At 39.0% G+C, this 13,523-nt stretch overlaps 1 protein-coding gene across 2 annotated transcripts in view; it reads right to left on the reverse strand.

Moving 5' to 3' along the window:
• Positions 1-4,976: 4,976 nt before the first annotated feature.
• slc25a1-b (solute carrier family 25 (mitochondrial carrier; citrate transporter), member 1 b) overlaps positions 4,977-13,523 on the reverse strand; it is a 29,404-nt gene continuing 20,857 nt past the window's right edge. The window contains 8 exon segments of one of the 2 annotated variants that reach the window (NM_001098709.1): positions 4,977-5,748; positions 5,893-5,966; positions 6,507-6,622; positions 6,877-6,981; positions 7,080-7,164; positions 9,157-9,295; positions 9,619-9,718; positions 12,076-12,183. In NM_001098709.1, the coding sequence (NP_001092179.2) occupies positions 5,634-5,748; positions 5,893-5,966; positions 6,507-6,622; positions 6,877-6,981; positions 7,080-7,164; positions 9,157-9,295; positions 9,619-9,718; positions 12,076-12,183 (842 nt within the window). In that variant the 3' untranslated portion in view covers positions 4,977-5,633. 2 annotated transcript variants of the gene reach the window in all.

Raw genomic sequence — 13,523 nt, forward strand, 5'->3', positions numbered from 1 at the left:
CTCAGGGCAAATTATTGAAAATGCATAGGATTTTAGCTGATTTTACATATTTTTATTCTTGCCGTGACAAACAACTGAGTTAATGTGCTTTCCAGTATTTCCCCAACCAGTATAAGGGCTGATGCTGAGGAACTCCAACCAAAGGTGCGGGCTAATAGAACCCACACTCTTGTTGGGCCTAAAAGTAGTTTTTTTTCCCCCCCCCCCAACAGCGCTAGGCCACCCCCACCGGGAGGGAGCTTCTGCCAGGAGCAGCCATGTTGGGGCACAGGCATTCATATTGATTGAATGCTGAAAAAATATTGCTTACAATTTGCAATTAATTAAAAATGTCTTTTACATGCTGCTGCCTGGTGTAAATGAACCAAAACGTCCAGTATGGAAGTGGCACCCCAGTTGCAAGCCATTACCTAATGAGCCAGTCCGTAAAGAACTTCAACTCTGGGCAGTGCAAAATGTCTGGGTTGCTCTGACACAACAGCACAAAGTCCTGGAGCTCCTGCACTTTCCACTGGTCCATAATGAAGGAGACACATTCTGCTGAGCAGCTCAGCCAGACACCCTAGATCTGAAATGCAGGGGGCGCGGTGAGAGCAGCTTGTCATTACCTGCTGCGGGCCAATTAAAAATCGCGGCCCGCATTTGGCCCATGGGCCGTAGTTTGGACACCCCTGCTTTAGAACATGTTTGGAAGAGACTTTCAGGTATATGACAAAATAAATTTTGTAACTATAGATTCCCAGTAATAATGCATGGCATGTTGTTAGGGTTCCTATCTCTTCGGGCATGGGTTGGTATTTCTCACCACAGTGAACAAAAGTTTTTGTATGTTCACTGAAGTGGCAATACAGATTTTGGATGACTGTACTGGTGAGATAGTGTTCCTGAAGCCTGTTCCCCCTGATGTCAGATGAAGGGGCAGGTTTAAAGGAATAGTAACATCAAAAAATTAAAATGTTTTATAATAATAAAAATATAATGCAGTGTTGCCCTGCACTGGTAAAACCAGGGGCGCGCTGACAATGAGGCGAATTGAGAAACTCGCCTCAGGCAGCACGCTGGAGAGGTTTCCAGGGGTGGCAAAAAGCCACTCCTGGTACCTTTAAGAGCCGAATTTCCATTTTAATGCGAGAGACCACAATTGCACTCTCCGCATTAGTGTTCCTGCCTCCCCTCCTGACGGGAAAGCCGGCGAGGGGGGTGGCATTGCAGGAGCCGCCTCAGGTGGCGATTTCCTTAGAATTGGGCTGGGTAAAACTCCTCTATTTGCTTCAGAAACACTGATATATTTTATATAAATAAGCTGCTGTGTTGTAATAGGGACAGCCATTTAAAGGAGAAAGGGTTCAGGTTACACAGCAGATAAGCTCTGTAGAACATAATGGTGTTATCTGTTATCCACTATTTATCCTGTGCCATATAGTCTTTTTTCAATTTCCACCATTGCTACACAGCAGCTTGGTTATAGCTTGTTGAAGCAAACAGATCAGTTTTACCAGTGCAGGGCAACAGTACATGATATTTTCATTACTTTAAAACAAATAAAATTTATGTTGTTACTGTTCCTTTATACCTTCAAGTCTTTTCTCAACTGCACCCCCTGATCCCAATTAAGAAGGGACTGGTGGGGGGGGGGGGAATGGATCAGTCAATTTTCAAGATACAGGTGGATAATAATAATACAATAATACACATGGATTAAATTGCTGGATCACTTTTTGCCCACCTTGCATAATTTGTAATGAATAAAAAGTCACTGTATCAAACTACATATGCTCCCTCACAATCACAAGACTGTATAAAAACTGCTGGATAATTCCCTGCACGAAAAAAATTCATAATTTTTGAGGTTTTATGCAATTACTAAACAGCATTTTAAGTTCAATTCAACCTTTATCTTCCATCAGACCAGAGGATTACAGTGGGATTTGGGAGAATATCAAGCTATCCATTCCTGATTCATATTCCCACACATCAAATGTGAACCCCAACATTCCTGCATTTACAGGGCCCCTTCTTACCTATTTCCTACACCCATCAGCATATTTTTACTGCAATTGTATTTCCTTGTGTTCCTCTGCTTTCCACCACATATCATGGCATGTAGTGATTGGTTCTATTCATCAGGACTTATGGGCTCATTTACGTCCGCAAGTGCAGTAAAAAAAAGTGGAATTGTGATTTGTTTCCCTATAATGCTGTATTTTCCCCAGATTCCCAGACTTGATGCTGTTGAAAGGGGGAACTGAAACTGGTTCAATTGGGGACGATGCTTCAAAAGTAGCAAAACATTTTTGAAGTAGTTTTATTTGTGGCTATTTATTTATTTAGATATATGCACCCTATTCTTTAGCTGCAACTATGCTGCACCCATTGACGCTAAGGTCCTTTACACAAGTACCTTTAATTAGTGGGGTTTTTAGTGGGATCATGTATCCTAATAATAATAATGTTTGCTCCAAGAGATGATGACACCTTTAAGCTCTTCTTAAAAGTGTGCAATGAAAATTCACAATTCACTAACAGAATATTACATTGCAAAATGCAAATTTTTATTCTTATTTGTGCAAACTGATTTGCTGTTTGCAACTTTTATTACATCCCCCCATTAGACTATAGAATCCATTGTACAAACGGTAGTACATTGAACCTTGTATTTTTTCTTAGCTGAGCTGTATTAAAGGTAACTGTTGCTTTTGCAATTAGGCACCGGACGTAAGTGCAGCCTCAGCTTGCGGAAATAACGTCATGCGTATGATTGTGTGTGGCATCACTTTCGTGCCATGATAACTATTCGCCTAATATCACTCACCCCCGCCCCGCTGCCAGATTTATATGGCAATAGGGGAGATTTTTTTTATTTTATTTATAACAATTATAATTTACTATACAGGCACCCTAAAGCTGCCATCTTAGGCACGGGCCTTCAATATATATATATATATATATATATATATATATATCTATCTCTATATATATATATATATATACTGTATATATATATATATATATATATATATATATATATATATATATATATATATAAATACAGCCCTATGTGTCGGCAGCAAATTAATTTCTGTGAAATAGTCAATGAAAGGGAATTAATATAAGGGACCACTGATTTCCATGACAGTACAGACTACCAAGCAGAAGATGAATGTAGACTGTGACAACTTGTGGAAGGCTACAGATAGATTTGATTTTTTTTTTTTTTTTGGACAAACTACACGAACAGTAAATTGTAAATACACTGCCGTTCAGGTCTGGACTGCGATTTAAAATAGGCCCTGTACACAGAGGCCCAAACTCCCCCTCCCCCCAGAGCCGGATTCACATAGCACGCACTCCCTTCCCCTTCTTCTCTCCTTACATTGTGCACATGTGCAAATTTTCAGCATCGGGTTCAGAGTACTGGGAATTGGTGCACAGTAAATTTTAAAAACTATTGTATCTCTTACGAATCCCCAGTGCTTCCAAACCAATTCAGGTGTAGTTGGGCGGCATGCTGCCCCCTAAAATTCTGCGCCCTAGCCCAGGCCTTGCCACAAATCTGGGCCTGCTCTTTCCACACCCAATAAATAGTAAGTGTCTATGGCATCTCCCTGGCAGCCCCTCTTTGGCATTTGCCAGGATTCACAGATCCAGTTTGGGCCTGCTGCCCCTATTTCCTGCATGCTGTAAAGGTGAACTTGATTATTCCATAGCAAACATGAGAAAGTTATGCTGCACCTCATCATTTTGGAACTTGACTGTCTTATCCCAGCAAATGTCAGTTGTTTTGAATTCTTTTTAGTGTAGAAGGAATCAAAACGTACATTCTTCTTGTTCTTCCAGCTGGTATGACAGAACTTGCAGAGTATACAGACAGCAGCTTAATCAATTTTAATACTCATCATTTTCCCCAATCTTTGTAATAAAACAACCACAATGTGCAGCTTATAATGACTGGATGTGTATGTATGTGAGGTATTAACTCCTAACAACCACACAAATAAATAGCAACAGGTTGATAACCCACCTCCACGTGCAGGATAACCTATATCATTAAGTTTTACTCAATGAATTCAAAAATAGAGTTAATATTATTGAAGTTAGAGGACCAGCCTCATACCTGTCTATAATATAAGTAGCAATAAGTGATTTGTCAGAGTAAATGTGATAATGTGTTTCCGCATCTTTTAAACCAGGCCATAAGCCATATAAAGAGGAATGGTGCTCAAGTGATGGAACTCCATTCCCCAGGCTTGCTGTGCCTCTCTTGCTTGAAGTAACATTTTTTCTTTTTATAAGTTTCAGTAATGGCCCCAATTAGAAGGAACAGCAGCCATAAGGGATATTACTATTTGCAATCCCACAACAGCTGGAGGGCAGCAGACAAGACTCACCTTATGCAAGTTTCATATTAAAGCAGTATATCAGATTAAATTACCAACCCATGAGATAATTGCTTCTTTCCTTGGCTTCACCAACTAAAGTATTCTGTAAGTTGTCTAACCCAGCCCCATGTTATCAACATATAATCAGGTCCTTGACTGATATGGCCATTAGCAAAAGAATAAGTAAAACTTTAGAGAGTTTTATTTCAGTTGCGGGGGGTGATAGTAAAGCCTACATGACTCTGAATTGAGCGTCAAAACAATTGAGAACTATATATATATATATATATATATATATATATATATATATATATATATATATATATATATATATATATATATATATATATATATATATATATATTGGGTAATATTTAAAATGAATAACGTAGAAGGCATTTTGGTGTTTGTAAATAGATACCCAGTTCTGCCCCCTGCAGGAATTTCAGAGGCACAAAAGGTGGGGAAAAAGGTGGGCTTTGGGACAAATATTTTGGCACAAATTTAGACTCTCGGCAATGAAGCAATGTTTGGCACAGTAAAAACAACACAAGAGGGTTGTACATCAGGAATAAAGTCTAGAATTCTCAATAGAGATAAGTTAAAAAGCAGATTATGTTCCTCTCATTAAGACATTGTAACATTAACAACCCAGTTACTTTCACATTTACACGAGCAACATTAATAATGTCTGCACTCCCATTAGGGGATTTCTTTAGCAGGAAAGCACATGCTGAAAAAAGAGAACAAGATGCTGGCTATGTCAGTATTGCAGTTTGTCACCAAACAACCCAATCTCATTACATTTCAATTTGTCACATATATTGGAAACATTCTTAGCAAAGATTTTAAAGATTATTTACATGGTGGGGGGGGGGGATTAAGAGATGCTCTGAACATTAAAAAATGAAAATAAAAATCCATAAAAAACAAATTTAAAATGAAACCACAAGGTGCAGGGACACAGTGCACCAGACGTTTGATATCCAGTAATCTCCCACACTGCAGAGGAAAATCATGACATACTACTTTGCTGATGAATTTGCTTGGCTGCGTGACGCAGAAGCAGTGGGAACATATGAATAAATATGGATGCGGTATATCCGTTCCTCAGGGTTGGAAAGGGACTGGATCAGTTTGGTACCAGAAGGATAAGGGGTTCATAGCAATGGTCGATTGGAACCTTTGGCACCCGAGAGCATGGAGCAGCTCCAAATTCTCCAAGCCTGTTTAGAGCATCGCCAATGCTGCAACTCAGTCTGTCTTCCACACCTTGTTCAAGACTTTGACTACCTCATCATAAATGATGAAGACTATGGCAACATCTAGACAGACACGTCCAAGACGGGGTACTGTACCCTTATAGAACCTATGAAATAAAGAAGAATAGTCTGGGATAAACCTGTGCAGTAGATAGCAACAAAAATTCTGCTAAGTATTTTAGTCATAAAATAGGATAGTCAAGCCCAGGGAAAACAGAAAGGATGAAGGAGACAAACAGATTCAGACTTACGCTTTGGGTCCTTCATATTTGAGAATTTTATAGGCACAATCCCAAGTGCTCTTGTATTTGTGGGCTTCCAGACCCTGCATAAAAGACAACATTAAACATATGTAAATTATGCCTTTTAAAGGGGTTGTTCATCTTTAAATTCCTTAAGTATTATATAGACATTGTGATTCTAAGAAACTTCACAATTGCTCTTCATTGTTTATGAGTTTTCAGTTATTTAGCTTTATATTCAGCAGCTCTCCAGTTCAGTTCAGTATTTCAGCAGCTATCTAGTTGCTAGGTTCCTATTTACTCGGCAGTGGTTTGGATGGGAAACTGGACTTTGGATAGGAGAGGGCCTGTATAGAAAGATAAGTAATAAAAAGTAACAAAAGCAGTAAAATTGTAGCCTCACAGAGTAATCGTTTTTGGCTGCTGGGCCAGTGACCCCCAATTGAAAGCTGGAAAGGGTGAGATGAGAAAGGAAAATAATTCAAAATCTTTAAAAAATAATGAAAACCAATTGCAAAGCTGCTAGGAATATGCCATTCTAGAACATACTAAAAGTTAACTTAAAGGTGAACCACCCCTTTAATATATATCTGCCCATAATAATTCCTGCTAGAAACACATACCTGCATCCTAGTCTTTATCACATCTAATGGGGTGTTGCCAAACACACTAGCAGCACCAGCAATGGCCCCAAAGGCACCAGTCACTAATGGGTTCATTGGTTTGTTGGGGTTGTCCCCTAAAAAAAGACAAGAGAGGTACATCTGTAGAATATGTAGCAATAGAATTGTTATAACATCCTTCTGGTATGATTTTAGATGGAAAGGGAAATGTTACCCTATTTATTATTCAGAAAAAAAGACCACAAAGTAAGAATACATAACTTATTATACAGATCATTCTTTCTCTCACTATGTAAGATCTGCCATATTGCATCTCTCAACTATGAATCAAACAGTAGAGTAACGATTTTAGACTGGCAGCTCTACTTACCTCTGTACCAATTCCTTAAAGATGTCATGACAAAAAAGCGAATAGCTTGGTTGGATCCCTGCTTGAGCACAGTGGCTGTCAAACCCTGATATGTCCCCTTTATACCTACACAAAATGAAATTGGATTTACACATAAGCATTCTAAGTAATTGATGAAAATATGGAGAAGAAAAAATAAAAAAGTCAGCAAGACAGACAATTACCTTGGTCTCTAATGATCTCTCGTACACCATGGAAGAAACCTCTGTATTTTGGGTTGGAGGAGCACTGATCATGAATAAATTTCACCTATAGGAACAAGAAACTATTTTAATCTAAATATAGCCATTCATATTTTTTGTCTGGAATTATATATGTAGCCAAAGAATGTAGAATCTAAGTCATGGGGGGATAAAGCTATATTTCTGCTTTTTGAGTTAAAACCCCCCCCACCTATACCTTGGTTAGTGTATATCGTATGACATGACCCTAAAACTGCAGGCTGATCCAACAATACCGTTGCAGAATTTCTGCAGGAATCAAGCAAATAGAAAATTACACATGTTCAGCTTTTAATATCTCCATTATGGATATTAAAAGCGAAGGTAGACTGAAAGTGCTGTAGTGGACACATTGAAGAATGCACGTCTGAGGTTTTCCACTATGCTTATAACCAACTAACTGTAATTACAAGGAATGAACACTAGATGGAGATGTGCAACAAAGCATTCATGCTAATCATTTTTATTTGACAGAATTGGAAACATGCATTCATAACATGCATGGTTAGTTCATACCCCAAGGGCCAGATGGTGTGCAGATATCATGGGATCTGTTATTACTAATATTTCTACATTTTATTAGTACAGGATGCCCATAGGACTAAAGCATTAAGCAATACAATTTTGCCAATGTATTTAAAAAGCCACACAGGGGAACAGTATTTCTGCCACAATTAAAGGGTTGTGGGTGGGGAAAAACATAAGCAGCCTCTAACTATGCAGCAATATAGCTACACACTGTACTAAAGGCCCCTGGATGATGCAACAGGAAAGAGGCCCAGTCGGCTACAGGGCCTGGATATCCTATGCAGCTGCTGCCTGGGGTACAAAGGGGTAACCATGACTTCTTTCTCTGCTAAGCAAATTAATTCCATATTGACATACCCAGATATCTCTCATTTGTTTATTTGTTTCTTTACCAAATGGTGGTTTAAGTCTGGTTTATTGATGTGCACATTTTTACACTGCTGCCTCCTGCTGTTCTGGATGACACAGCTGAATTGTACTGCTCTACACATCACCACATGGTTATGTCCTATCCTTTCACATTTAATAAAAATACATTCTACTGTGCAAAATGTAGATTTCAATAATGGTCTACTTTAACCTCAAGCACAGACGATAACATTTCTTTTCTTAGACAGATCTGAGCTAGATGTTCTGTCTTAAGCCACCGAGGCTGTGACTGCCGGGTAGAGCTCAGTGTCTCCGCTAGAAGGTAAACTCTCTGGATTAGGGATACAAATTTTGTCTCCTCATCTCATGCATGTGAGGTTCCCCTTTATTTTTACTTTTATGGTGTTACAGATTGTTCTACTAATAGCAATGTTTCAACTGGTCTTCATATTTTATTATGTTTTTTTCTTTTTATGTCTCTATTCTTCAAGTTTGCAATTTAAAATGCCACCTGGCTATTGGGGTTCAATTACCCCCAACAACCAAAAGACTGTTACTCCTTGAAGCTAAAATATTATTCTCACTTTTTCTTGCTTATCTTTTTATAGAAACCCCTTCATCTTCCAGCCTGACTTGCAAATGTCTCTCTGGTTGCTAGGGTGGGAAACTAGCAGCCAGTTGGTTGTTCAAATTCATACTTAGAGAGGTGTAGAACAAAACCTTAAATAATTAGAAAAACATATAAAATAAGAAATGAAGGTGGATTTCAAATGGTCTTAGAAATTAAATTTAACTAATAAAATGCTGCAATGCCACAGTATGTTGTTTATGGTGGGTGGGATCCATGACATACTACTGGACATAAACCTGTGCTATTCATTCTGTACAACTCTTCCAACATAGACCTACCTGTTGCAGGGTGCTGGGCTAGCAAGTGACTAAACACACTATGGGCCATTTTTAGCATAGAGAGAAGATAAACATTCTTCCCATACTTGGCCAAAAATATCTAGAACATGGATGTACCAGTAAATTCAGATTTCTGCTAGTCAGATAATTGCTGTACTGATCAGCAAAGGTATAAGTACATGTACACAAACAGGTACAAAAAGAAGGCTCCCACCTTAATGGTCTCCATGGGACAGACCACAACTATAGCTTCGGCCACACCTGCCCCCAGACCACACAGCAAACTGCTCTTACTGTCAAGCTTTCCATTAGCATCCCGCATTTGATTGCTTAGAAACTCAAACATTCCAAACCTGCGGGTAAAGAAAGGGAAATATGGGACAGGAAAACAGATAAGCGGTGCTAGGGAAAAATATAGGCAAGGGCTGCCTATATAAGGGCTGATTTAGCAAAGATAACAGACTAATACGCCATACAGAGACATAAAGCAGTAGCAATTGTGAGAAGACGGAGCACATTCACTTTTTCAGAATATGAACCTGCATTTGCACAATCCATATTGTTGTTGCAGAAGAAAAATGAAACTGAAGACACAAGACAAGTGAACATATGACATAATTACCATGCATGCTGAGGTTCTAGCAACAGTCCTATAGGAGCAAGTTTGTTTTCTTACCTAACAGCTGATTTGGGGATGGATCCATACAGCAAGGAACTAAGACCCCGATACAACCCTTTCACTCCATGCCCATCTACTGTTTGTTTCACACAATCCCCTAAAGGAGAGAATCATGGGAGAGGAAGACATTAACTAATTTCTGCTCTTCACTTCATTTTATCAAGGAACAAGCATAGGTAGCATCAGAATTTATTAGATATATTTCACATTAATATACGAAAAGCTGTCCTCAAGTCTTCAGCCATGAGTTGTTTTTCCTCTTCCTTTTTGTGACAGATGTGTAACCATGCACGGATAAGGAGATAGCTTCCACCAACCATTTGACAGATATTAATGCTTTTTATGGAAAATACCTTCAAGCAGGGAAAGCAGTATACGTGCTTAGAATGGGAAGAAAAATAAGACACGGGGAGTCTTGTGTTCTTACAACAATCAAACTCATTACCCCCAAGTATCATTAACAGCGATGATACAGCTTATCATTAGTGTGGGGTGTATTTGCTAAAATCATATAGAGCACATCAGTGAAGTGACATCAGTGAGGCTTTTAACAAAAGTGAAGAAAGCAATAAGTGTGGCCCAACAAAAGGTGGCCAAAGAAGGACAGAGAAAAGCTGCAGACAGGTGGACAAATCGGTAAAAAATCTGCTCGTTTGGTGACCTCACCAAACAAGCAGATCTTTACATGTACATGGCCACCTTAAAGGGGAACTATCGCAAAAATGAAAATGTAATATAAGCTTCAGCATACTGAAATAAGAAATATTCTGTACTGTTTCTGATATAATCACTATTGCTCTCTCAGCATCTGTTTCTCCTCATTCTGGAGTTGGGTGTCAGATGAATGATCCAATATATCTTATAGGGTGGCTTCCTTTTGCCTAGAAGATGTATTACAGCTTACTAGGAAAATCGCCAGAAATCCTGTCTCTCTACATGCAGAATTTGTGCAAAAGGCAGTTATTTTGTTAGATTTTGTTAGTACTGGAATCAGTTATTTGAGTGAGCTCTAATACATCTGCTAGGAAAGGGAGTCCCCTATAAGATATATTGGATCATTCTTCTGACACCCAACTGCTGCATGAAGACAGAATAAAGAGAAACAGATGCTGAGAGAGTGAAGATAAACTTGATTACTTTAGAAACAGTACAGAATATTTAATAAATTGTATTTAGAAAGTTTCTTACTTCAGTATGAGGAAGCTTCTATAAAATTTACATTTTTGCGATAGTTCCCTCTTAAGGCATAAACTGGCTGCTTTTGGCATGGTGTATAAATATGGCAGTTCCTATTTTTTATACAAACATCAATCACCTTTAGAACTGCTGGGTAGGGTGTGAAATAGGTTAATACATTCTTCTTCAAGATATGTTATTAAGTCTGCATGAAGCTCTCTAAAAAGTAAGTTAAGTATAAAGTACTGGTTGAACAGATATCAACCCCAGTCTAGATAGTGAGGCTGTTTATCTCCACCTGTGACATTCTAAAGGCAGAAGAGCAATACTTATTTATGAAGGCACTAGGGTAGAGGCAAGCACTGACATAATTGAGACCAGTCTGAGACCAGGTTATGAAAAGGCAGAAGGTAAGCCTCGAGGCTGGACTTTCAAAGCAAACTCGTAAATTCAGGGATGCCCCCAAAAAAAAGGAACTGTTAGAGGCCATGAAGCAGATAGGTGAAATACATAAATAAAGGTACAAATTTGCTTTTACTAAGTAACCAATAGCAGCCAATGAACAATTCATAGGCTCAGTCTAATGCAGTTAGACAAATGCTGCCCAATTTATAATCAAATAAAATGCATGTAATTAAAAGCCATTGGCAATCTGGGAGTCACAAACATCCCTTGTAGAATGACTTCTGGTCCATAAAACTTCAGTCAGACAACAGTTGGACAGCAATGTTCTAGACTAATTAAAGCAAAATATTGATTGGTTACTGCTGTAGTGCAAACTTGCATGCAAAGGTGCCCAAACACTACTAATACTAGTTGTAGATAAGATCTTTGTTGCATTGCTTGGCAGATGCTCCCCTAAATTACCCATTTTCTAATCAATATATGATCAGACCCTCGAATATTAAAATCCAGCATACCAAGGGCTGCACCAACCTATGTATGTATGTATTTGTCAGCCAACACAAATGATAATGTCCCCATGTGTCCCAAACAAGCCACCTTATATGTTATTTGGCTAGAAAAATAGATTTGTACATATATGGTTTACGTTCTTGAATTTGTATTTATTTCCCCTAAATGTAGTTAAACGTATTCCCATATCTGTACAGTTTTGTATTTTGTAAGTAATAAAACAGACTTGTGTGTTTTTTTTTTTTAAGGAAATTGACTGCCCTTTCAGAACTTCTGCAGAAAAAGCTATGTACACACGAATAATACTCCCCAAAATGTTTCAATCCCATGGTATTTGCTTAGCCCCCCCCCCCCAATACTCACATATGCCTCGGTACCGCGGAGGATTTGCCTTCTCGTCAAGCTGTAGCTGTGTCTTGACATATTCTGTAGGGAATGTGATGCAGATTTCTATTCCGCCAGCAATGCCACCTATTGAAGCAAAGACAATGAGAATCAGAAAACTGATTTTCAATGTGGCTGAAAACAATAACCCTAATTGGAGGTATGGTCTCATCGTTATTTTATAAGGATACAAGTAATGCCATGGTATGATGGGTATATATACAGGGCTATCAATACGGTTAAATATGTAATAAAAAAAAGTTGTAGCACAAAGAGAAAGTTGCAGGCTGTCGATCAATGCCAGTGTGGTACTGAAAAGTCTGAAAATGTCTATATACATTTATTGTCACTGGGAGATTTTGACAAGTTGTCTAATAGAAACATTTAAAAAATGTAGTTTAAAAGGAAAAGCTGTTTATAAATTGGAGCTTCTTACAATTCTACTGATGGTGCTTAACTGGGCCTGTGCTTCCACCTCCTATATATTTTAATGGGACACACATTGTAGAGGAGGCACTGGTACTTTTCAGACCAAAACAAAAAAAAAACAATATAAGATTATACCTAGTGTGCCATCGCCCTTATGCATGTGCGCCTTCTAATCATCTCAATTAGTTCCAGTTTAATGGGGTTGTTAACCTTTAAATTAACTTTTAGTATGAAGTAAAGAGTGATGTTCTGAGACAATTTGCAATTGGTTTTCATTTTTTATAATTTGTGGTGTTTGAGTTATTTATTTATTTATTTATTTTCAGCAGCTCTCCAGTTTGCAGTTTCAGCAATTTGGTAGCTAAAGCCCTAATTATCCTGCAATGCAATGATTTAAATAAGAGACTGGAATATGAATAGGAGAGGGCCTGAATAGAAAGATAAGTAATAAAAAGTAGCCTTAGGGTAAGGCCAAACGAGGAGATTCGGGGAGATTTTGTCGCCTGGCGACTAATCGCCTCGTCTTCTGAGCAACTATCTCCCCTTAACTGCCTCAATGTGTTTTCCCATAGGCTATAATGAAAATTATACTCTAAGGGCTATTCCACACGGGGAGATAGCGACGCGTTTGCGGTCGCGGCGACAAAGAGCCGCGACAGTCGCCGCAGGCGACAGTTTTGTATGGGCGCCTATGTAAAAACGCCTGTGCTAACCACACGAGGCGATGCGCTTTTCAACAGTCGCCTGAAAAAGCCTGGCGAGGCATTTTCAGGCGACTGTTGAAAAGCGCATCGCCTCGTGTGGTTAGCACAGGCGTTTTTACATAGGCGCCCATACAAAACTGTCGCCTGCGCCGGTCGCGGCGACTGTCGCGGCGCTTTGTCGCCGCGACCGCAAACGCGTCGCTATCTCCCCGTGTGGACTAGCCCTAAAGCTAATGCACACGCAGCGATGCGTTTTCTATAGTCGCCCGAAGTTGCCTCTATGGAAAACGCATC

Source organism: Xenopus laevis, chromosome 1S (assembly GCF_017654675.1).
Source record: "Xenopus laevis strain J_2021 chromosome 1S, Xenopus_laevis_v10.1, whole genome shotgun sequence".
In the NCBI taxonomy this organism is placed as follows: domain Eukaryota; kingdom Metazoa; phylum Chordata; class Amphibia; order Anura; family Pipidae; genus Xenopus; species Xenopus laevis.